The sequence below is a fragment of the Sorex fumeus genome, unplaced genomic scaffold, assembly GCF_029834395.1.
Source record: "Sorex fumeus unplaced genomic scaffold, SorFum_2.1 ptg000044l, whole genome shotgun sequence".
Taxonomy (NCBI): domain Eukaryota; kingdom Metazoa; phylum Chordata; class Mammalia; order Eulipotyphla; family Soricidae; genus Sorex; species Sorex fumeus.
This window is the reverse complement of record NW_026606101.1, coordinates 25,081,023-25,106,805: the sequence shown is the minus strand read 5'-3', so window position 1 is coordinate 25,106,805 and position 25,783 is coordinate 25,081,023. Positions and strand designations below refer to the sequence as shown.

General features: G+C 36.7%; 1 protein-coding gene across 1 annotated transcript in view; it reads left to right on the top strand.

The window, feature by feature from the left end:
• The window catches only part of HAO1 (hydroxyacid oxidase 1), a 71,941-nt gene extending 47,279 nt beyond the window's left edge, over window positions 1-24,662 (top strand). The window contains exons 5-8 of the mRNA XM_056121812.1: window positions 9,303-9,394; window positions 21,271-21,429; window positions 21,536-21,605; window positions 23,661-24,662. Coding sequence (XP_055977787.1) covers window positions 9,303-9,394; window positions 21,271-21,429; window positions 21,536-21,605; window positions 23,661-23,731 — 392 coding nt within the window. The 3' untranslated portion in view covers window positions 23,732-24,662. The remainder of the gene's footprint in view (window positions 1-9,302; window positions 9,395-21,270; window positions 21,430-21,535; window positions 21,606-23,660) is intronic.
• Window positions 24,663-25,783: the final 1,121 nt, after the last annotated feature.

The window sequence follows — 25,783 nt, the reverse complement described above, 5'->3', positions numbered from 1 at the left end:
TCTAAGATGACAATAATCTCTCTTTTCTTTTATCCATATATATTACGTGACCCGTTTCTACATATTTTTTCATAATATTTTTTCACACAGTAGATAGCCCAAATATTTACTGAGTAAAGTCCTCCCTGAAAACTATATCTGTCTATATAATTAGAGAAAGCTCAAAAGCAACAGAAAGAGAGGTTGGTGTATTTGGCTTTTGAACAGAAATAACTTATTTATGCATGTATAGTTTACATTGTCTAGTTTCCCTGTAACTATTTGTTTCATTTATTTAACAAACAAGAATCATCACTATGACAACAGCATCAAGTAGGACATATGCTCAATCTGGATATGGGGGTGGGGTGGTTCAAGCCAGTTCTGGGAAACCCAGTTCTTATTATTTCACAGATCTTCATCCAGAAGTCACATGGATTGATTGAGAATCATTTTTTTTTTTTTTACCAGAGAGGTACAGATTATGTTTGCAGGAACATAAACTCATGGGAAAGATCTCCTTGAAACATCCCCCACTTTACCACCACTTTAAGGATTACATTTTAATGAATGCAAATTGGACTGCAAGATGTAATCTCTTGTTGTGGTTAAACTCTTTTCTTGGAAAACTTCAACACAAACTCCAAACATATACATGAGACAGGATTTGGTTTCTGCCAGAACTCACGCTAGCAAACAAATGGCTTTATAAGCAAAGACATAATGTTTTTTGATTTTCTTTTAAAAATTAAAAAAAAAAAACCTTTACCACAGAACTAGTTTGTCTCACCTACAGAGCATTTTTAATTTTTGGTTTTGTTTTTCAGAAACTTCTCAAATTTGTGGGTGTAGGTGTGTTATTTATAGATATAGCTAGATAGGAAGACAGTTAAATACTATCCCCCCCCACTCCTCAAATACAAAAAATTATTCACTATGCATTCTAGGTTGTGTTCAAAACTATTATTATCTAGCTAGGATTTAGTTACTATAAATTTCTTTAAAAATTTTTAAAAAATTTTTTGTTATTTAAAATTTTTTTATTTAAAATTTTTTTAAATTATTTTTATTTTTTTATTTTTATAAAGAAGTAAGTAAAGGCCCTCCCGTTGATCATCGATTTGCTCGAGCGGGCCCAGTAACGTCTCCATTGGAGACTTTGTTGTTACTGTGTCTGGCATATCACACAGCGGTAGGGCGTTTGCCTTGCATGCAGCCAACATGGCTGACCCGAGTTCGATATTTATTTTTATAAATTTCTGGAAATAGTACAGACTCTTGGGTCAAAAGCTCCAAGGGTAAGTCTTAAATATTTCCATTTTACTTTGGAATTGATTAATTATGAGAAAAATTTACTAGTAAGAAATCAAATGGTGCCATTCTCTACTATCATTTTTCCATTAATGTTTTAACGAGGGAAGTATCAAATCTGAAATTCTATACCATGGTTCTCCAAGAGCTAATGAAAATACCAAAGGGTTGTGATTATTTGGTTAAGTGGGAACGTTTTGACCCTGTCACTAAGCAAAATTATTTTTCTCTCTTTTTAAAAATAAAATGTAAACTGTAAAAAAGTTTTCACGAGCAGTTAGGGAAAGGTGTTCATAATTTTTTTTTAGGTTTTTTTTTGGTCTATCCAGATTCTTATCATACTAATTTCTTAACACACTATTTTGTCATTTCTCCTATAGTTTAAGCTCTCTAAAGAAACAACGAAGATCACTTGAAGTGACGCAAGATAAACTGTTACATAAGCAACATTCATTTAAAATAAAAAGCTCTTTGTAATTGTGATCCTGACTAGGATGAAATCCTTTGCTATAAACAAAATTAAAGCAGAATTGCCAAAATCAAGCAACAAACAAATCTTCCACCTATTCATCTCCTCCTGCATCATCAAATGAAAGAAATAATATTAGTTCATATTTATCTGAGTGTTCAGCCTGTGTTGGATGCTTTCTAAATACCCATTCAACTCATTTAATTCACATGTCAATCTTCTGTGAATTATTATCCCCAATTTATGTTGTAGATCACTGATATGCAGAGAAGTTAAGTAATTTTCCACTTACATAGCAAGAAAACAGCAGATGTGGGATTCATATCCAAGTAGTCCAATTACTGAGCTTAAGTATTAATGTATTAGTCACTTTCACACTGTATAAGGTAAATTTATTGATAGATAATATTCACTTTCTAAAAATACATGTTTAACTATATGGTGATAGACTGTAGCATTGTAGCCCTCTCCTCCCGTTGTTCATCAATTTGCTCTAGCGGGCCCAGTAACATTGTGAGACTTGTTACTGTGTTTGGCATATGGAATACGTCACGGGTAGCTTGCCAGACTTTGCCGTGTGGGCAGGATAATCTCGGTAGCTTGCCGGGTTCTCTGAGAGGGGTGGAGGAATCGAACTCGGGTCAGCCGTGTCAGCTGCATGCATCTTTAATCAGAAAGTTTATAAAATATAATAGTGCATATATTTTTATTTTTTAATTAATCTATTTTTTGTCCCCCCCCACTCAGTGGATCTCAGGACTTATTCCTGGTGCAGTCCTCAGAGATCATAGGAGACCATATGTAATGCCAGGGATTGAACATGGGTTGGCCATATGAAAGGCAAGTACCCTACCTCCTGTACTCTTTGTCCAGCCTGTAGGTTTTAGTTCATTTTTAATAAGGTACTAATACAATTGCTTTATATATGTGGTACTGCTACACCATGCACATCAACAGAGTACCAGAATCCTTCTACAATTATCCCAAGATCTTTGTTCTCACCCCTGGCATCCTGAGATCTCATTTCTATTGTATATTTTAATTTTTGTTTGTTTTTTGGACTACGTCCAGCAGCACACAGGACTAATTCCTAACCTCTGTGCTGGGAATTAGTGCTCGGGGAAAATCTTTGATGCCAGGGACTCAACCCGGAGTATCTACCATGTACAAGGCAAGTGCCTGAACTTCTCTACTGTGTCTCTAGTCCTGTATATTTTTATTTCTTTAAACTTTTGATTTGATAATTGGTATCCACCACATAACTAGATTACCATAGCACAGCGGTAGGGCGTTCGCCTTACAAGCGGCCAACATGGCCGACCCGAGTTCAATTCCTCCGCCCCTCTCGGATAGCCCGGCAAGCTACCGAGAGTATTTGATATGCCAAACACAGTAACAACAAAGTCTCCAATGGAGACGTTACTGGGCCCGCTCGAGCAAATCGACGATCAACGGGAGGGCCTTTACCTTTTACCTTTTTTTCTTAAGATTATTTGATTGGAATGCATCTGTAATTAAAAAAAATAGCATGCTGCATATCATTACTAGAAAATATTAGGTCTGTCCTCCCGTTGTTTATTGATTTTCTCAAGCGGGCCCAGTAACGTCTCCATTGTGAGACTTTGTTGTTACTGTGTTTGGCATATTGAATACGTCATGGGTAGCTTGCCAGGCTCTGCCGTGCGGGCTCGATACTCTCGGTAGTGGTAGGGCGTTTGCCTTGCACGCAGTCAACACGGCCTACTCGAGTTCGATTAGGTCAGATAAGCAAAAAAAAAAAAAAAGAACTATAATATGCCAACTAAATGACAAATGTACCTCTTTAAACTAATCAAAATGGAATAAGAGTCAAATTGCAGCTCCTCAATCACATTTCCTTCTCTACATGGACTGGCTGTGTGTGTGTGTGTGTGTGTGTGTGTGTGTGTGTGTGTGTGTGTGTGTGGCTAGCACTTACAGTATGGAACTGCAGATCTAAAATATTTCCATCAGCAGAGATGTTCTATTGGACAACAGTTTTAAGCACACATGTTTAAAGAACCAATTCCAAAACATATTTTTAAAGACAGTATATTGGACTTTTGGTTTAAATGGTATATTGAATACACATAAACCTTATAAAGCTAAACATTTAAAGTAACTGAAAAGTATAAGACAAGCAATGTCAAAAATGAGCAGAATAAAGTGAGAAGGGAAAAAATTGAGTGGTAGAAATAATAAAGAAACTTCAAAAAAGTTATGAAAGAAGAAAAATGAAAGCAGATAAACTGATGAATGGTAAAAATTTCTCAGAATTGTCTGGGAGGGAAGAATGGAGGAAACAGCCAAATAATATAGTGAAATTTCTGAATGATTCTAGTCCTGCAGTGTGATGGAAAAGAGAGATAAGAAGTGGAAACTGAAAACAAGAGGGTCATTTGGAGCTAATTGTGTATTAATTATGGGTTATAGGACCAATATGTAATCCTAGCCCTCTCCTTCACCTCTTATTTAATATTCAGCCAGGAAGTGTGGCATAGTAGCTTGATCTTTTCTAGAGAAATAAGTCCATGATTGTGTCAACCTCTGGGCAATCATAAATGATGCTTAGTCTTAATCTGATACTTAATCTAATGTCATTTGGTTTATATTCCTTATTTATTCACACACATAAAAATTCTGTCCTGTCCTATCCTGTCCTGTCCTCCTGTTGTTCCTCAATTTGCTTGAGTGGGCCCCGTAACGTCTCCGATATGAGACTTCTTGTTACTGTGTTTGGCATATCGAATACATCATGGGTAGATTGCTAGGTATCTCGCTGTGTGGGCAAAATACTCTCGGTAGCTTGCCAGGATCTCTGAGAGGGGTGGAGGAATCGAACCTGGGTCAGCTGGGTAGGCCGCATGCAAGGTAAACGCATGCAAGGCAAATGCCTTACCCTCAGGGCTGGAGCGATAGCACAGTGGTAGGGCGTTTGCCTTGCACGCAGCCAACATGGCCGACCCGAGTTCGATTCCTCCGCCCCTCTCGGAGAGCCCGGCAAGCTACCGAGAGTATCGCGCCCGCACGGCAGAGCCTGGCAAGCTCCCCGTGACGTATTCGACATGCCAGACACAGTAACAACAAAGTCTCCAATGGAGACGTTACTGGGCCCGCTCGAGCTATCACTCCAGCCCATAAAAATTCTATTCAAGGCAAATACCTATCAGAAATGAAGTTCATTTACAAAACAATCAGGGCATCTACAGCAGCTCTCCAATTTTTCTTCTTTAACTATAAATTTGCTCGAGCGGGCCCAGTAACGTCTCCATTGGAGACTTTGTTGTTACTGTGTCTGGCATATCGAATACTCTCGGTAGCTTGCCGGGCTCTCCGAGAGGGGCGGAGGAATCGAACTCGGGTCGGCCATGTTGGCCGCTTGTAAGGCGAACGCCCTACCCGCTGTGCTATAAATAGAAAATTTTGCATCACAAGTTATCTCCAAAAACCCGAACCATAAAAGTTGAAGAAAAATCTAGGAAAAGTTAATTCCAAAAGAAAGAGAGAAAACAAGTAAAAGAATTTGTATTTTCATTTTAGCTATTAAGAAATAATTTTTAAAACTAGAAATAGTAAATATAATAATACTAAATTCTGGATCCTTTTGTGAGAAGTTACCATACAGTGTACTATGAAAAAGAGAGAATGTAAATTGAGTGAAGGCCAAACTAGAAAACAGTAGTCAATCCTCTGAAAACAGAAGCAATCCTATGTACTGCAGGTCCATCGTAGTCCTGAAGTGTAATCAGAGTGGGCTAGAATGATTAACAGTCTCCAGGCATTTGTTTCTAGAGGAGAAATAATGTGATTTAAGTTTAATAAACAAACAAACAATCAACAGAAAGTTGTGAAGAACATAATCTCATGAAAGGTAGGGACAAAAGAAAAGAAAAAAAACAATCAGAAATTCTAAGAAAATAAAGCTATATTATAGATCATGTGTGGTCCAAGTATAAAGCAATATTAAAGTGTAATATATGAGTATATATGAATAATGGGGTGGGGAAACTTTAGTTTCAACCTTGAATTCTTTCTTCATGAGTGACTCGAAAATTGCTGGTGAAATCCCACTGGATGTGTAAAACTTGTTGGTTAAACCAGATAGCCCAAAACAGTTTCATAGAAACATAAATTATCTATTTAGCATAAAATAAGCATAGCATATCAATCATATCTTGAGTATATAGAAAAAAATGCATGCACGGTGTAGGCTTAAAAGTGAATAGAGAGCATATCAAATAGCTGGTGTAAACACTGGCTACATAAAAATCAAATGACCTTTCATGCAATTTCATTCTTGAGTTGGTTATACCATCTCTTAAAGATGGAGTCTGGAATCTAAAGCAGCAAAAGCAGGAACAGTGACAACAACACACAAGAATGTAATTTGTGCTACTCTGACATAACACCATAAACTGGGAGACTTAAGCAACAGCCAAGTATTTTCTCTATAATCTGGAAGCCTCAGATAAGAATTCCATTCCAAGGGATTTCACCATAGATTATGGATGAGTATTTTTTTCCAGCATGCTCATATATGACCTCTTCTTTGTATGACTATGGAGAAATGGTTTGTGTGTGTGTGAGTGTGTGTAAAAGAGAGAGAGAGGAGAGAAAGAGAGAAACAGAGACAGACATACCTTTTTAATCTTATTTTTGTACTTTTTAATTAATTTATTTTTAATTGATATTCTGTGGTTTAAAATCTATTAATATTGGTCTCTCATGCTCATAATTACAACACAGTGTACCCACCTACCTCTCTCCCAAGGACCTCTACACTCCTCTCTCTCTATACCCACTAAATCAGTTGTGTGGATTAGTTGGCTTTGGAATTTTGTTGCTACCTTGCTACGTAGTCCCACATAAGAGATCATCCCTATCTATCTCTTTCCTTCTGAGTGCCTTTATTCAGCACAAAATCCTCTCATTCCATCCTTGTTTCTGCAAATTGCATGTTTTTATTATTTCTTAGAGTTGCATAGTATTCCATTGTGTGCATATGCTGCAATTTCTTGATCTGATAAAGGAACTAATCCATCCTGAGACCACCATGCTCATGATGTCATCTAACCCAATTATCTTCTAAAGACTTCATCTACAAAGGCTCTCATATTGGGGTCTAGAGTTTAAAAAATATAAACATTAGAGAGACACAAGCACTGAACTTCTTACATATTTCCTAGTATTTTCATTACCAATAGTTTCAGTAGCACTGTCCTCCGATTGTTCATCGATTTGCTCAAGCAGGCCCAGTAACATCTCCATTGTGAGACTTGTTGTTCCTGTGTTTGGCATATCGAATACGTCACGGGGAGCTTGCCAGGTTTTGCCGTGCGGGCAAGATACTCTTGGTAGCTTGCTGGGCTCTCCGAGAGGGGTGGAGGAGCAATAGTTTCAGTAAAGTATTGATAAATATAATTTCAAATGGTAATATTTTATTTATTTATTTTTATTTTATTTATTTTTTAAATTAATTTATTTCTTGAATCACCATGAGAAAAGTTACAAAGCTTTCAGGTTTAAGTCTTGGGCGTGCAATGATCAAACACCCATCCCTTCAACCATTGCATATTTTCCACCACCGAGAACCCCAATATACCCCCCATCTCACCCCTCCTGATGCCTGTGAGGCAGATGATTTCCACTTAACTCTCTCTTTACTTTGATTACATTCATCTTTTCAACAAAAGATGCACCATTATTATTTGGAATTTCCCCCCAACAATCAGACCTGCTGAAAAGGCATTATGAAATGATTTGTTTTCTATTGCTGGTTATGAAGACCATTTGATGTTGCGCGGCTGTGGCAATTGTGGCTGCACTATTTTGGATTTCTGATATTTTACTAATTAAGTCTGGAGGGACTTCTGCCAAAAGCTGTATAGTTACGAGATTCATTTGTGTGCCTCTGGGGCCATGGCTGTGCTGGAGAGCTGCTTGTCGGGGGGCAATTCTCGGCCTCGGTGGGGTGGGAAGGACATGCCAGTTCCTTCCCCCATCCCATGAGGCCACAGTTAAATGGCAATAATTTAAAACTAGTGTTTTCATGAAGGGCTGGAGTGATAGCACAGCGGTAGGGCGTTTGCCTTACAAGTGGCCAACATGGCCGACCCAAGTTCTATTCCTCCGCCCCTCTCGGAGAGACCAGCAAGCTACCGAGAGTATCTCACCCGCACGGAAGATCCTGGCAAGCTACCCGTGACGTATTCGATATGCCAAACACAGTAACAACAAGTTTCATGATGGAGATGTTACTGGGCCCGCTCGAGCAAATCAATGAACAATGGGAGGACCGTTTTTATGAAACAACAGCAGCAAGTGCTTTAACACAATATTAAAAATATATAGATTTTTTTTATAAATACTAATTTTGGATCATTTATTACTCCACATTGAATGTATTGATATATTCAATGTTCTATATTATTTTAATTACCTTTCCAAATTCTAATTTTGATTGTAACCTAGGACTAACCCAACTATTCTTGACTGTTAAACTTGAGAAGTAATGTAGTTTCCATTATTCATTTGTAAATAGGTTGTTAGTGGGATCTTTAGTAAGACAATAACTACAATATAAAGTTATTTTCTAAAGTTTGAAATTGACTTATTAGAAAATATTTTAAAATAATTTTCAGAAATCAATGTATTTGAAGCATGTTTAGAAGTGTGGCAATCATCTTAATTTTCATTTTATATACTTGAGTGAGAAAAAATACATTTACTTGTAAATATATGACAAAATAATTTTCAAAGAAAAAATCTACAATAACAATTTTGTTATAAAGAATTTTTGAAATGCTTTTGTCTTTTTTTCTTTTTTGGGGGGATCACATCTGGTGGTACTCAAGTTTTACTTGTGGCTCTATGCTCAGTTATTATTACTGGTAGGATTTGGGAGGATCATATGTGGTACCAGGAAGTAAGTGGCCTACTCACTGTTATATTATTAGTCCAGCCTCTAAAATGCTTTTTTAACCTGTTAAAATTCTTAAAATCTTAGAGTAACAATCCTGCTAGATATGAAATGTATCTTATTAATGATAAAAATGCTCAGCAAAATATGTCCTTATGAGAATACTTAAATTGCTTGTAAGTTTTCCTACTAATAATTTTATTTTATGATTTATTGTAAGTGCTAACACTTTTACTTTTTGGTTGATGAAACTATCATTATTACTATAGATTTTTTTGTTTTTGTTTTTAGTTTTGGACTTCACCCAGAAATATTCAGGAGTTACTCCTGTTTCTGTGTGCAGGAATTACTCCTGGTAGGGCTCAGGGGATTATATGGAATGCTGGGGATCAAATTCAGGTCAGCCATGTGCAAGGCAAATGCGCTACCCACTGTATTATCTCTCTGGTCCCTGTTATTGTAGATTTAACCTTTGGATGTGTCATTATGCCAAATGATTCCAAGCAATGTATCTATGCATGTTCCATTGATTGATGCTGCTACTTCTAAAGTCAGACCTTCTGCCAAATTGTTATTTCCATACAATGGCTGTCTTGCTTTCTCTAGGTGATGATGCCAGGGAGGCAGTGAAACACGGTTTGAATGGAATCTTAGTGTCAAATCATGGGGCTCGACAACTGGATGGGGTGCCAGCCACTGTGAGTTGCGAAAAAAAAAAAAGCTGAAATTTCTTGTTGTAACTCTCATTTACATTACACCTTTGACTCTCTTTATGTCTTTCCTTTTTGGGAATTTAGATATTTTAGGGAGCACTTAGGTAAAATAAGAACATGTATGAGACTTTAGATTTTAAGTTTATGGCATGCAACTATATCAATTCAAACTTTGATTAGCACGATAAATTTACTGGTAAGCTTATAAAAGACCCTGTTAAAGAAATAATTTAATGGTGGGGAATATTATTTTTATCTCTTTGCTTATTTATGGGCTACACCTGGAACTTCTCAGCATTTACTACTAGCTCTGTACTCAGGGATCACTACTAATGGTAGTTGGGGGTTCACATGCAGTACCAGAGATTCAACCAGGCTGGCTGAATGCAAAGTAAGTGCCTCAACAGCTGTATTATTTCTCTGACTTAGGAATTATTCTTATACTTACAGTATTCCCAATAGGTATAATATAAATTGGGATATAAAAATGTTTATGCCATGAGTATCTAAAGAAGAATAAATATAGAATGAGAATTACACACAGCTTACATGAAGTTTGATTATTGACATAATTGTGAAACATTAGAATAGTAATAAGCCAGTATTTTCTGTAGTTTGAGGCTGAAAACTTCAGAGGAAGGACTGGTTGGCATATAAAGGAGACAGTTGAGGACACTCTGATGAGGAGACTGTTGAGTCTCAAACAAATCTCATTGACTGTACATTAGAATTATGTCAACAACTTTGAAGATTCATTATGCCTAGTTTGCTTCCTAGATCAATTCTTTGGAAGTTTTGGGGAAGGGTGTGGAAGTACCAATATTTTAGAAACCTTTTAGAGGATATTTCAATGTGTATCTATGTTTAGTTTTAATTTCAATATTTACTTTGTGGTTTTAGGTAACATGTTTACAATAGTGCTAATGTTTATGGTATGCAAAGTTTCTGCACTTCCACCACCATCAAAGGGCCAAAGAAGTGTCTTTGTCTTTTTCTTTGTCACGTTTAGTTCATGTCTTTCTTCCTTCCCCACCAGCCTTTTTCCTACCATTGCTAAGTAACATCATTTCTGTAGTCAAAACCTAAAGATTTGTTATCATTGGATATTGTCCATCTCATTGTTTCTTTATGTCCACATATGACAGAGATAATCTTGAATCTGTTCTTCCTCTGACTTATTTTTCTTAACATAAATATATGGCATCACTAATTATCATCTAAGTGCAAATCAAAATGACAGTGCGCTATCACCTAACACCAGAGAATTGTTTGTATCAACAAAATATGAAAACAACCAGTGATATTTGTAAAGCAGTGAAAAAGGGCCCTTCATTCACTGTTGATTGGAATGGCTTATATACTCTTTACACACTGTGATTGGCAAACTAGAATCCAGAATATGGAAGTAAAAATAAGCTAAAGGATATAGAAATGAAAGTAAACTGAACTGGTCAGTAAAATGTAGGACTGAATTAGAAAGGTTAAGAACAATGATCTGATAGCCTAGGAGACCAAATGAAACACTGCACATAATTTAAGATTACAGTCTGGGACTCAGGTGGAGGAGACAGCATAAAAGAGCAAAAGCTATAGGAGCTATAGGTGGGCAAGTTGTATTATGTTAAAAGTAATTCTCTTGCATGCTGTTCACTTATGCGGATTCAGCCAAGTTTTCTTGAGATAGACAATGATGTTACCAATTGCTGTCCACTTCTGTTCTGTACCTATACCCCTACAAAAGGGATACAGGGTTTTAAGAGGTATATGATGGATATTAACCTTAAATGTTTTAGGTTTTGTCAGTTTATTGCCCCTTTCCCCCTCCCAGACAAGCTTACAGTTCTCTTACAAGCATCCCCAGTCCCCCAAGTTTATCTTTAACTTTTTCTCTGTGCTTTACCTCTTATTGTTAGTTACTAAATTCCCCAAGTCAGGCTTCGTTACTTACAAAGTCAAACCTTTCATTGGCTGTTGACTTTGTGTTAGTAGTGAATTTCTTGCTTTTCTCTTTCCCTGCAAACATTTTATATTTTACTATACAATGCTCTCTGCTTAAACATAGAAAGATCTTAAACACATAATGCTATGCTCCTAATATTTGGTAGTTAATTGAATCTGAAATATATTTATTCCTGGGTTCCATCATAGTTACTTGGCTCAGATTTCAGAGCTGGGCTGGAGTGATAGCACAGCGGTAGGGTGTTTGCCTTGTGCGCAGCCAGCCTGGCTGAGCCAGGTTTGATTCCTCCGCCCCTCTTGGAGAGCCTGGAAAGTTACCAAGAGTATCTCGCCCGTACGGCAAAGCCTGGAAAGCTACTCGTGATGTATTGAATATGCCAAACACAGTAACAACAAGTTTCAAAATGGAGATGTTACTGGGCCCGCTCAAGTTCCTAACACCCTAAAGAGTTGGGTCCCACTGAGAGATCTCTGGATGGACCCAGAGCAAGCAGCAAAGCTACCTTAGCTTCAATATGGGACAGTCTAGAAATCATAAAGCACAGTCTTGATACAAGCCATAGCCACCTAAAAGAGAGGACTTCCACGAAGTAGGAAAAGCTAAACCAACCTGAGGATTTAGTCTGGGATTTATGTTAAAAGCCCAGCTTAGCCCTGAGCCCAGAGAACCAAGTTTTGAAAACTATATTTTTTACTGTGTTTTTCCAAATAATTGCAAATATTAATACAAAGTGAACTTAATTGTTTAATATGTACTAGCAGCAAGGGAAGGAGAAAAGCAATATAGATGCTTTTTACCCCTTAGCGAATTTCTCAGACAGAGCATCTCCTTAAGTTGATGCAAAACTAAAGAATTGCCTCCATTGAAACACTTTACCACTGTAAATGATCAATCACATTTATGTGCAATCCTATACTGTGAACCCCCTCAGGTGTTCTGTAAGTATAACACTCTGTTCTGAATTAAACTTCCATTGTCCACTGTGCATTGACCAGCAGTTATCTTGGTCCTAGTCTCTTTGTTCCTCCAGCTAGGTGGCTCTCAGTGACTGAACATGTCATACTAAGGAACTCCCTCACACACACACTTTATTCACAGTATGATCCAAAATATAGAATAGGAAAATGTGTTTTGGGAAAATGTGTTTATAATATCTCATGGAGTTGAAAACTGGGAAATATACCTACTGGGCAGATAAAGGAGAAGATTTTTGAGCATTATACTTTTTGGATTTTTAATAGAAAACTTTTGATTTAAAAGTAATATACCACATAAATTGTATTTAAGCATGATAGGAGGCAGGAATTAGGTGGCTTAATTATGATAACTAAGGACAAAGAAATGGGTTTGAACAATCATGAGTGTAAGGAATTGATTTCCTCTACAGAGCTTACTTCCCTCAATTTATGAAGTTTATATATTGGTTTGCTTATAGACTTGACTTAAAAATGCTATACGTTGATTGCTATAGGCAAAGGTAGATAACATACGGTAGATAACATAACAGAAATTTAAAGTATAAATATTTATACAAACTAATGAAAGTTTTTAGATATGCAACTCTGAAATTGGTCATCATATACATTATCCCCTTTTATCAAAACTAGTAATAATGATATTAGAACTGGGATATTTAGTTGAATTTATTTAAAAAACTGGGATTAATTGAGATGTATAGTTGAATTTATTTAAACAACTGGAAATATAGTAGAACAAATAATTTATTTAAATAATATTGACTATTGTTTCATTGAACTAGCAGGTTAATTGGACTAAACACACATCTAGTTCTGCAAATATTAGTGTAAAAAAAGGTTACAGAGCAATGTTGGATTTATATATTTGTACCATAGTATTTACTAAAATAGTAATGGTAGGGATGGATCAAGTCTTTGTGGGACAACATACTCAAGAATGAAAACAAACATTGATTCAAAAGATTATTTTCATAGCATCATTATTCACAATTGTCAAAACATACAACAAACCTCAATGCTCATCAACACATGCCTGAATAGAAATGTTGAATAAAGATGGTATCTATATTCATTGAACACTACTCTGGATTTAAAAAAGAGTTGACTTTTTATTTTACTTAAAAAAAAGTCTTTATGTCCCAGATGAGAGAGCCTAAAATAAATTGATAAATTTCTGGTCTCCTATAACCCTCAAGACTAAACCAAGATGATCTGGAATAACTGAACAGGCCTATACTATTGAGAAAATTGAAATGGTAAAAACAAAACCCCCCTCCCCTCCAAAAAATACCAGGCCCAGACGGATTCACTAGTGAGTTCTTCCAAACCTTTAAAAAAGATCTACTGCCAATCCTTTTTAGAAAATAGAAGAAACAGAAATATTCCCAAGCAGTTTCTATGAAGCAAACATTATTCTGATACCAAAAGCAGAGAGAGAGAGAGAGAGAGAGAGAGAGAGAGAGAGAGAGAGCACAAAAAAGAATTACAGACCAATATCCTGGTGAACATAGATGCAAAGACCCTTAAAAAAATACTAGCAAATAGAATTCAACAACTCCTCAGAAAGATCATGCACCATGACCAAATAGGATTCATCACAGCATGCAAGTGTAAGTTTCCATAAAAGATAAGACGAGGTTGTGAAGGTCCCAAGCAGGCAGGACACAGCGATGGTGTTTGGGGGACTGAGAGCCGCCTCCCCAGGCCGATCAAGGGGCAAAGGATGGGCCAGGGAAATGGCAAAACAGGAACGGGGCCCTGGGTGGGTCAGTAGTCATTTTTTCTCTTCCCTCCCCAGCGTCCTCTGATCTCTCTTTTTATGGCACAGTTGTAGTTGTCATTTTGGCCATAGTCCTGGTCATCAGAATAGACTGAATGGAACTTGAGGTGAATGAAATAAGTAAGGAAAGGAAAGATGGTTTTACTTATATATGGAATATAAATCACTAAAGTAAATGAATGACTTAAATCTAATTTTTATTCTCATTGAGTGCTATGGTTATTACTAGAGGAAAATGGGGAAGAGTGACAGTGGATGGCATAGAAACTGGTGATATGAAGGGTAAATTTGTGGAGCTTTTAAACTCAGATTCTATAATGTTGCAAACTAATGAGGTAAGAAAGAAAGAAAGAAAGAAAGAAAGAAAGAAAGAAAGAAAGAAAGAAGGAAGGAAGGAAGGAAGACAAAGGAGATAAAGGAAGAAGGGAAGGAAGGAAGAAAGGAAGGAGGGAAGGAAGGAAGGGAATAAAAAAAAGGGAAAATTTTGATTATAAAACTGGAGTCCTTTTCCATTATCCTTACTTGTAGAGAGGCATTATTTTTAGTGATAAATATTGCCTATAGGTAAACATAGGTGGGGAGTGAAGACTTTCTGTGGGTGGGAGGAGGAGGAGAAATTGAGAATAGCTCAATTTTTTTTTTTTTTTTGCAGATTTATGCCTCTCTTGTGTATCTGAAGACATAGACTTAGTGTGCAGACCAAATTAAGTTTGTTTTCAAAAATAAAATCTAAATCTACTAGAATCAAATCTAACTAGAGTTTAAGGGGAAAATATCTAAATGGTGTGGTTTATTTCCCTCTAGCAGAGGGAATATGGAAATTTATCTAAAAGGGCTTTTTGAGTTGTGGTCTCTAAGATGGTTTAAAAAAATAATGAATATCCAATTGCAAGTTGCGGGCATGAGAAAAGGTGCTTGCCTGAGTTTTGCTTCATACTGTAGAGCAAATTTAAAGTTCATGAAGATGAGAGAAAATAAGTGAAGGAATTAGGTTTAGGGTGAAGGTGACTTCCCCTCATGTGTGAGGTTTTGAGGAGAGCAGCCAAGGTCTACAAGGAGAAGGTATTAATAAACCTTTTCAGTAGAGTCACAGAATAGCTTGTACTACTTCAGATTTTGTGACATCATCAATAAGAGTGCAAGAGACAGAATGATGACATGGAAAAAACAGTAAACTGGAGCCCAGTCTTAGGTTTAAGTCCTGGCCTTGTTTTGTTCAAAGAACTGAACATCAGGCTACCAAGTTATCCAAAGTTTAGGTGTGAATCTCTGCAAAGTGCTGTAGTGATTATGAGAATAAGCTAGATTAAGGTAAAGGTAAAGGTAAAGGCCCTCCCGTTGATCGTCGATTTGCTCGAGCAGGCCCAGTAACGTCTCCATTGGAGACTTTGTTGTTACTGTGTCTGGCATATCGAATACTCTCGGTAGCTTGCCGGACTCTCCAAGAGGGGCGGAGGAATCGAACTCGGGTCGGCCATGTTGGCCGCTTGTAAGGCGAACGCCCTACCCGCTGTGCTATCGCTCCAGCCCAAGCTAGATTATATCATTTCTATATCCGTAATTGTACTGCATAGTTTGAATGGAGAAATACTTATGACCAATAATCCTAAAACAATTGTTTAATTTCAATTGATCCTAATAGCCTGCTACTGAGGTCAATTTATAGACTTCTGTTTTATCAAAAAGGAGTTAAAATTGAATTCATGTTAAAGATTTTTTTACCTTCCAGATACTAATAGGGTTCAGATTGAATTGGATTTGTGAAGTAATTTTGGAACAGGATGACAAAATCAGATCAATTTCCCAAATCCTTAAAACTAGAATATTTCAAACTGGGTTCAAAAGTCATATTCTTTTCCAGGTGAGACATCCATTAGCGTGGCCTGAGCGTTGCAGTCCAGAGGTCCCCGTTTGCTGAGCCACCCACACCCACCTGTCATTAGAACCAAGTCAATCCAGTGATAGCAGGAAGCTGCTTCCTGCTTCTTGAATATCCAATTGCAAGTTGTAGGCATGAGATTGCCAGGCAATTCCCTGGCCCAATACCAATGTCACAGCCAAACCTTTGGGATTTGATGTGTTGAATTGATCAGTTCTATGTGCAAGTAAACTCTGAAAACTGTATATTAAAAAAAGTCATATTCTTTGAAGTCTTTGAATCTTAGCAACACTTAAAAAAACTCCACTTCTTTTTTAAATGCTAACTAGACCCACATTATCCTCAGTTAAATATATGAAATGATTGGGTAAAAAATCCTCCAATGTAAAATGTTTTCATAACCACAACTTTGGGTTTTTAAGTGTTTCCAAAATTGAGTCTTTGGATGTGTTCTGTGGATCTTTGTATTTCCTCTAAAAGAGATTCAGCAATACTACCAATACAGATAAATGAATTGGTAAACTTTTGCTGTGTAACAACCACTTAGAAATGTACTGGCTAAAATTCAGTATCTATTTATTTCAAATTTTTGAGATGTCAATGTGAATTAAGAACTGCTGAGAGTTTTTGATGTCTTGTCTGAACCCCATTATGTGCCTCTGGGGTTACCTGGGCCTATCAGGACAGGCTCATCAGGGTTTCTCTACATTATCCTATCAAGAACATCTCGGGGCAGGTTTTCATGTGGTTGTAGGTTTCCTTGAGAGTAAGTGCCCATATGCCAGCCAGGTCTCTTGAGAAACACACTTAGAAATTCTTGCTGCCACTCTCTCCTACTCTCTTGGTGAAAGCAATCTCAAGGCTAGTTCAGATTCAAATAGGCTCTTCTGACCTCGTTTCTCTTTCATGATGGAAGGAACTGAATGTTACAACAGAACAAAAACATGAAAGGGAGAATTACAGCTATTTTGCAATTGCAAGAAACTAGCCCAACAAACTCTTTACGAAAAATTGATCTTCTACTTAGTGATGTCTCCACCCCAGCCTCACCTGCAGGCCAACCTGGTGAAATATGATGGGAGGGAGTGTCTAGCTGTGGGAAAATCTGGGCTGCTGCTGCTGCTGCTGTTTCTTCTTCTTCTTCTTCTTCTTCTTCTTCTTCTTCTTCTTCTTCTTCTTCTTCTTCTTCTTCTTCTTCTTCTTCTTCTTCTTCTTCTTCTTCTTCTCCTTCTCCTTCTCCTTCTCCTTCTCCTTCTCCTTCTCCTTCTCCTTCTCCTTCTCCTTCTCCTTCTCCTCCTTCTCCTTCTCCTTCTCCTTCTCCTTCTCCTTCTCCTTCTCCTCCTTCATTTTTTTTATTGAATCAACATGAGGTACAGTTACGGACTTACAAACTTCAGTGCTTACATTTTAGTCATAGAATGATAGAGTACCTATTTCTCCACCAGTATCCATTATCCGCCCCCAGTGATCCCAGTATCCCTCCCACCACCCCCACCCCTCCCCCACCCCACCCCATCCCACCTTTGTGGGAGGGCATTCCCTTTTTCTCATTCCCCTTTTGGGTGTTGTGGTTTGCAATAGAGATATTGAGTGGTCTTAATGTTCGGTCTATAGTCTACTTTCAGCATGCATCTCCCATCCTAAGTGGGCTCTCCAAGAAACCTTTATTTGGTGGCCCCTTCTCTATCTTAGCTGCCTTTTCCCCCAGCATGTGAGGCGGGAAGCTTTTTTTTTTTGTCTGTCCTCCTCATTTTACTAGAAAATCAATGACTTTCATTTAAATGATTTGTTTAAAGGCTTTACTGCTTCAATCTCAGGAATAAAGAGAATAATAATGGATGGTAGAAAGGTGAAAGCGCCTTGTGAGTTTGGAGCACAGGAAGCATCCTGGAGAAGTGTGGATTGAGTGTAACAGGGAAAGGGTAATATTTTTGCAATTCCAATCCCTTGGGATCCTTCTCACGTTTCTGTGGGACTCTTTTCAGATCTCTTAAACTGCTTGACATAGTGCCTTAAATATATTGGGGGCTGAATAAAGTGTTTGATAAACTAGTAAATGGATGAATGAGTGAGAAATTTTATATTGCGATCCTACCATGTTTTCCTATAGATTAACTCCATTTGAGTTAAGCCCACAATTAGTTATCTTAAAAAAAGTAAAGTTGAAATGAATGGTCTCTTAGACTGTGCAGCAAGCTGCAAATGAGGAAACATAACAGTCATAAAATAGTGGATTTGTCTATACTATTTATTTAAGTAATCTGCCCTGATCAGAATTATTTTATGTAATTTATGCCCAGTAAAACATCAGTTACAGAAAGAAAAAAGAAAGGATAGATAGAAATATTTAGCAATAGATAGAACATCCTTGTCTACAGATAAAAGAAACAGCACTCTGGTCTGTTTTATAGCCTAGCATTCATAACTTAAGTATCTTTACCAGTTTACTTTTAGACCAAGCTGGGCATTGAAATACCTAAACAGACTTGATTTTCGTGACTTTGAAAATGTGTATTGAACCCAAGTTAGCAGATATTTTTCTTTGGTTCTGATTTCAAATGGAGAAATATGCTTAATTATAGCTTGCATCATCGCTTGGAAATTGTAGCATTTAAATGTTGATGTAACATGCCTGCCTGTAAAAGAAGGACTATGTATAGGTAAAGGGACATATGTAAAGGGATCCAAAGCATGTTTGGCAAGGCAGAAAAGTCAAAAGGAAAAGGGGAAAATCACATTACCTGCCAAACATTTAAGCGGCTGTATGCCAAATGTTGCCTTCACTTCCTGCAAATCTGTAGCCATGTTTGGGCTTCAGTCTTTTACATAAAACTCTCTTAAAGTTTAACCTCTAATGTTTTAAAGAAGAAGTGGAAAAGGATTTGAGTGATTACAGCACAATTATTTCTAGAAAAACTGCTTTCAAATATATGACAGCTTCTTAATCATGCATCTTAAATGTGAATTGAATTAAATTTCGTATTTAAGGATAAAATTGAGTAATTTCTACAGACTCTTACCTAGAAGTCATCCAGGAAATAATTTTGTTTTCCGTTTTGAAGTGCAAATATTTAAATAAAATTAACCACCAATATTCATGATTAGGCATTACCTGTGTTAGTATTTAGCAAATTAATAACTACTGCCATATATTCTAACAAAAGTTTATTAATTCCGTATTTTGAGTCAGCAATCATCCAATTCAGTGATTCTTTGAGTCAGTTGAGGGTCTAATGATCTAGACTTGTTAATTTGTTGAGTGATGCGGTTCCAGTTTCAGATCCAGCTAAGCTTGGCAAGGTCAGCTCTACTTCCTGCATGTTTATTCTGGAGTCCTGTAGAGAAAAAAAAAGCATTGCCTGGGTGATGGTCTTCTCATAGAAATTAAGCATATACAAAAGAAAACAAATGTGTGAGATTGTTTATAAACCTTTCACCTGTGACTCTATGTGTCCTTGGCTCATGCATTTTCAGTCAAAGTAGGTTTCAAGGCCCTGGCTGATATCAAGAAAAGGGCAAGAACACTGTTTCATTCAACATCAAACAGTGGGAAGCTGCTTCCTTACAAAATGAGTGGTGACAGTGTGACATGAAGGATAGTAACAGTAAGGCAGTCCAGCAGCCTCCACAAATAGGCCTCATTGAGAATATTGTTTTCTTTAATTTTTTTTTAATTGAATCACCTTGAGCTACAGTTACAAAGCTTTCATGTTTGAGTTTCAGTCATACAATGATCAAACACCCATTCCATTACCAATGTTCCCAGTATCCCTCCCCTGCCCCCCGCCCCCCCCCCCCCAATCCCATCTCACCCCTCCCTGTGCCTCTATGGCAGACAATTTCCCTCTTACTCTCTCAGCTATTTCTTAATATCCCAACTACCTTCTCCCTCAGCTCATAAGGCAGGTTTCCAATCATAGAGCAATCTTCCTGACACTTTTCTCTACTGTCCTTGGGTGTTAGTCTCATGTTATGATATTTTATATTCCACAAATGAGTGCAGTCATTCTATGTCTGTCCCTCTCTTTCTGACTCATTTCATTAGCATGATACTCTCTATGTCAATCCACTTATCAGCAAATTTCATGACTTCATCTTTCCTAACAGTTGCATGTGAGAATATTGTATTGTAAGAAAAGTCGAATATCAATTGCCAGTGAAGATAAGAATTTCAAGATTATGTGTTTATACTACTTTAAAAGCAAAAAAGAGAGAAAACTTGAATGCACATCTTAACATAAAATACTTTATTTTTTATTTTATTTTATTTTATTTTCAGGTTATTTTTTATTTTATTTTTTTAAATTTATTTATTTTTTAATTATATTTATTTATTTTTTAATAGTGAGGCACCATGAAGTTCAGTTGTAGACTTACACATTTTTGTGCTTGGGTTTTGATCGTACAATGATCAAACATCCATCCCTCCACCAATGCGCATTTCCCACCACCATGGATCCCAGCATCCCCTCCCCCCCGCCCCCATCCCACCCTGCCTCTGTGGCAGGGAATTTCCCTCTCTCTCCTTTTGAGTGCCATGGTCTGCAAAAGAGGCATTGAGTGGCAATCATGCTGGTCGACAGTCTACCCTCAGCATGCTCTCCCATCGTGGGCAGATCCTCCCAACACCCTTTATTTGGTGTTCCCTTCTCTTTCTGAGCTCCCTCTTCCCCTAACATGTGTGGTTGTCCTCCAGGTCATTGAGTAAAATTCCTGGTACTAATCTCTGCCATACTTGGGTGTTAGTTTCCTATTTTGTTACTTTATGTTCCCCAGATGAATGAACATAAAATACTTTAAAGAGAAAAAATTGTTCATAAGCTTTTCATTATGAACTGTGAGAATTTTTGGAGACTACTGCTTCATACTATCAGGCTGAATATGTATTTTAATGATGATTTTTAGATAATTAACTAATTTATTTGAGGACACTTTGTATACTTTATTGTACAGGTAATTGCTATAAAGATAGGTAAGTGCTCTTAAAATTATTTTCATCAGTATCTTTGTTTAAACTTTCATGTTAGGAGCAAAAATATGCATTACACTATAAAAGAATTGTCGCTCAATCTGGATTCATGTAGTTACCCAGATACTAGCATTTCACCTTTACTCTTTTTTGGAGGGAAAATGTTACTGTTAATTCCAGACCAACTTATCTTCTTTCACTCTCATCTTTAGTCCAGGGTCAGTGTTGGATGGACTTCCAACTGGGTGACAAATCACTATATGTCCAGTCACATGATTGACCTCTTTTCTTCACAGATTGATGTTCTGCCAGAGATTGTGGAGGCTGTGGAAGGAAAGGTAGAAGTCTTCCTTGATGGAGGTGTGCGCAGAGGAACTGACGTTCTAAAAGCTCTTGCCCTGGGAGCCAAGGCAGTTTTTGTGGGGAGACCTGTCATTTGGGGATTGGCTTCCCAGGTAATTGTACTGTCTATAAGCATGTAAAATAGGATGACTGGACAGTGAAATAAATATATGACATATGTCAGGTGTGTGTAAGAGATCTCTTTGTTTTACTATTTAGGGAGAGAAAGGGGTGCAAGATGTCCTTGAGATATTAAAAGAAGAGTTCCGATTGGCCATGGCGCTGAGTGGTAAGACTTGTCATCCTCCTTTACAACTTTCTTTTGTACAGTGGTCTTTGAACTGAGCTCCTTGTTGGAGAGAAATGGACTGGATGAGGGCAGAAATGGCATCATTTTGGGATATAACAAAATTTGAAATAGAATATTTAAATTCATAGTGTAAGGGTACTTTAAACTGAGGCACCTTGCAGCATTTATAGTTGACAATCTTTTAGGGATATTTTGAAATGGGTATCTTAAAGATGAAATTGGCAATATCCACCTACCTCACAGTACATGAATATATAATTTTGCATGCTAATTAATCTACTTGAATGCCTAACTGTTTTTTTTCCCATTTAGCCTGTTTATAGATTTATAGATTCTCCAATTTCAGTTCATGTCAGTACAATTGTTTCTATTTAGAACAATAATCTTGAATCATTCTTGACTATTTTCTCTCATACCCATGTGTTTATTGATTTCTATCTACATTTCATCAGAATTTGACCTCAAACATTACCTCAACTGGCAGGATCCATCAGCACTTCTCTGTTTCTTGGATATTGTGATCATCTCCTTTCGGATCCTTTCCATTAACTCGCTTTATTTGGTTACTGCAGCATACCTTTCTACCCTTTCCTTTCTCCTCTTATCAACTCTAGTCAGCTAGAATGATCCTTTTTAAAGGATCATTTGAATAATACCATTCTTTTGATCAGAGAACCTCCAATGACCCTTGATTTGCTGAGTAAATGCCAAAGTGTTTACAATGCTCTTCAAAATATGCTGTGCCTTGTCCACTATAACCTTTCTGAGTTTGACTCCTGGGGCTGGAAATTAACTCCAAGTCCTAATGGTCACCTTCACTTATTCTCCGGGTCTACATTAGCCCCCTTGCTGTTACTTGACTGTGTTTTATATATATATATATATATATATATATATATATATATATATATATAGTTTATCCTTAAGGTTTTTGCACTAATGATCTTTCCTACATGGATACTTTTTCCTTAGATATCTACATGACTAATTTTTAATGTCCTTCAAGTCTTCATTTATATGTGCTTTCTCAAAATTTACCAGCATAGCCATCCTCTTAAAATGGCACTCTATTCTCTACCCATCCACTTAACTTCCAGTTTTATGTTCCTATTAATTTTTTTCCACAAGACCTATCATATTTTCTAGATCGCTCACTACATGAATGATTTTAAAATCACATTTATTAGGTAATGTAAATTTCTTTTCTACAATGTAAGAAGCACAAGACAGGAATCTTTTTTGGTAATACCAGTGCCTAGAATCATGCCTGCTATGTAAATAATGAATTTTTTCCCTAAGTAATAAGTAAATAAATGTCATTAGTAACCCAAGGCGTATTTGGTATGAAAAAAACAGTAACAATAATAGGTCTCATTCCACTGACCCTGAAAGAGCCTCCAATATGGCAGCATTGGGAAAGACGAATAAAGAGAGGCTGCTAAAATCTCAGGGCTGGGACGAATGGAGACGTTACTGGTGCCTGCTTGAGTAAATAAATGAATAATGGGGATGACAGTGATACAGTGATTAAGCTGTATCTGCTCTAAATTTGACTCACAGTAGACTTTTAGATGTAAAGAATTATCTTGAGTTTATTGTTGACTTCCCACTTTTGAAGGCAGTGTGAGATTCCTCTCCTGTCACCCAGATTGGCATATGGAGAGAATTCCCCAGAACACTCAGGGCTGTGCTCAGCCATGTGGACAGGGTGTCAGTGAGAAGAATGCAATTCTGCGAATCCTTACTATGCATTTTAATTTGCTACAGACATATCCTAAAAGAGAGCTTTCAGCCACTGACTATTAAACGTGGCAGAAAGAATATACTCTTTGTGTTAATAAAAATATGTGCCAGTCATTTTGTGTTAAGGACTGTTTAGGTAATAAAAATGGTCTCATGCCACATAAGATTTGGCAAGCCTACCTTGAATCATAAACCTTACATTTGTCAAGTTTTACATTCCTTGGGAAAACGATTACCTGCCTGATTATTATTGCATTCATTTCATATTAAATGTATGCATTATTTTTTCAGGGTGCCAGAATGTGAAAGTCATCGACAAGACATTGGTGAGGAAAAATCCTTTGGCTGTTTCCAAGATCTAACAGTGCACAATATTTTCCCATCTGTATTATTTTTTTTTTCCCGGCATGTATTACTTGACAAAGAGACACTGTGCAGAGGGTGACCACAGCCTGTAATTCCCCACTTTGATACAAAGGGTGTCGTTCTTCTCCAACAAAATAGCAATCCCTTTTAGCCCATTGCTTTTGACTTTTCAATGGGTGTCCTAGGAACCTTTTTAGAAAGAAATGGACTTGCATCCTGGAAATATATTAACTGTTAAAAAGAAAACATTGAAAATGTGTTTAGACAACGTCACTCCCTGGCAGGGGAAAGGGATGAAAAAACAAAAGATGTTCTTTGGTAAAATGGGAAGTAGCTAATAGGGAGGTAAAAAGATAATGATCTAACTATAATATTAACCTGCATTGTGTTTAGAAAGCCTTAGAATGATCTTCTTAAATTGCAAGCTTAAGTTCAAAGTTGAACTTATCTGGAAATATGAGGAATTTGGATTCAATACAATGAGAAAGTAACACTTAAAAGAATTAGAATGAGTTTGCTATCATTTTTAATATTCTGGATAGTTTTTAGTATCTTCTATTTAATATTTTTAACATGATTTCTATGTTTGAATCAATCAATCAATCAATACTTCATTGGTATTTCTACTTAATAAGAAAAAATAATTAAAAAATTAGACATCCGATCCATCTGTAAAAATATGAAATGCAATCATACAAATCTCTAAACACTGCTTTCTATTCATCTTATATATATATATATATATCTCATTTATTCTCTTCCCTTTTAAAATTCCTCTTTATTCATTTGCTCTATCCTCACTTGCAGTGGTATACAGAACCAGCACAAAGTTATGTGATCATTACATTTAATGAAAACATGAATCCCTTTTGTTAAAAAAAAAAAACTGCGCACACTGGGGCTGGGAAATGTACATTGGTTAAGGGACAGTTGGAACATTGTATGACTGAAACCCAATCATGGAAAACTTTGTAACTGTTTATCTCACGGTGATTTATTTAAAAAATAAATAAAATAAAAATTCAAAAAGTCCTTTGTCCTTATTCTACAGTTTTTCTTTGAAACAGTCATTATATATTTTAGTTTCCATTTAATGTAAATATGCTTGAAATTGGGATATGCACAGGACAGAGTGACACTCTCACTTGTGCTTGGAATACTACCCTCCCTTTCCCTTGACTTTTACATACAAAGGCCCAGAAACTGGGATGTAGGATCAGCACTGGTCAGTGGGTGAGCCAGGTGCAGAGGACTTCTTTCTGGGAGGGTTAGACATGGTAGGAGAAGGGACAATGATGTTTGTATGATTTTCTGCTCTAAGCTCCAGCACATGTTCCATTGTTTTATAAGCCTTTACCAACATAATACACACTAAAAGATACAATTTTCAAAAATTTCAAGTAGGCAATAACAGCGTTAAATCCAAATGTGAGACTCCATTGTGGGTATAGAGTCTCTTGCAATTGCATGTCTTATAGGCCCACAAATATCTGGTCTCATGCCTTTCTAAGCAAGACATTTGACAGATTGGCATATGTTAGTCAAAATAACACTGAAGACGATTTTCAAACATATTCATGATGATTTAATTACGGTAAGTGGAATGAAACAATATTTTATTGTTTTCAGATATTTCTCTCTATACCATTCTTTTATCTCTGTTATTCCTTCCCATCCCTTCCCCTTTCTTCTCTCTCTTCCTTTATATTGGAAACAAACATAATTCTTCCTGAAATTTTATAAAAGTGTGATGAAAACAATCATCTAATAGTATGCAAACGAATTTAATTTTATACTCCTTATTTTTCCAAATATAAAGAACTATTATAATATTAGCTTATAGATGTTAATGTTTTTAATTAAATTAATTGATAGATAATATAATGAGCACTTTTTAGATTCTCCAATGGATTCAGTTCTGTTGGTAAAGACTATCCATTGCCTTCATAATAGTACGTGCTTGTACTGAACTTGATAAAGAATTGAACTTCTTCCTGCAAGTGGACATTCAAAACTAGAGTTTATGACTTGAGCAGTAATTAAAGCAT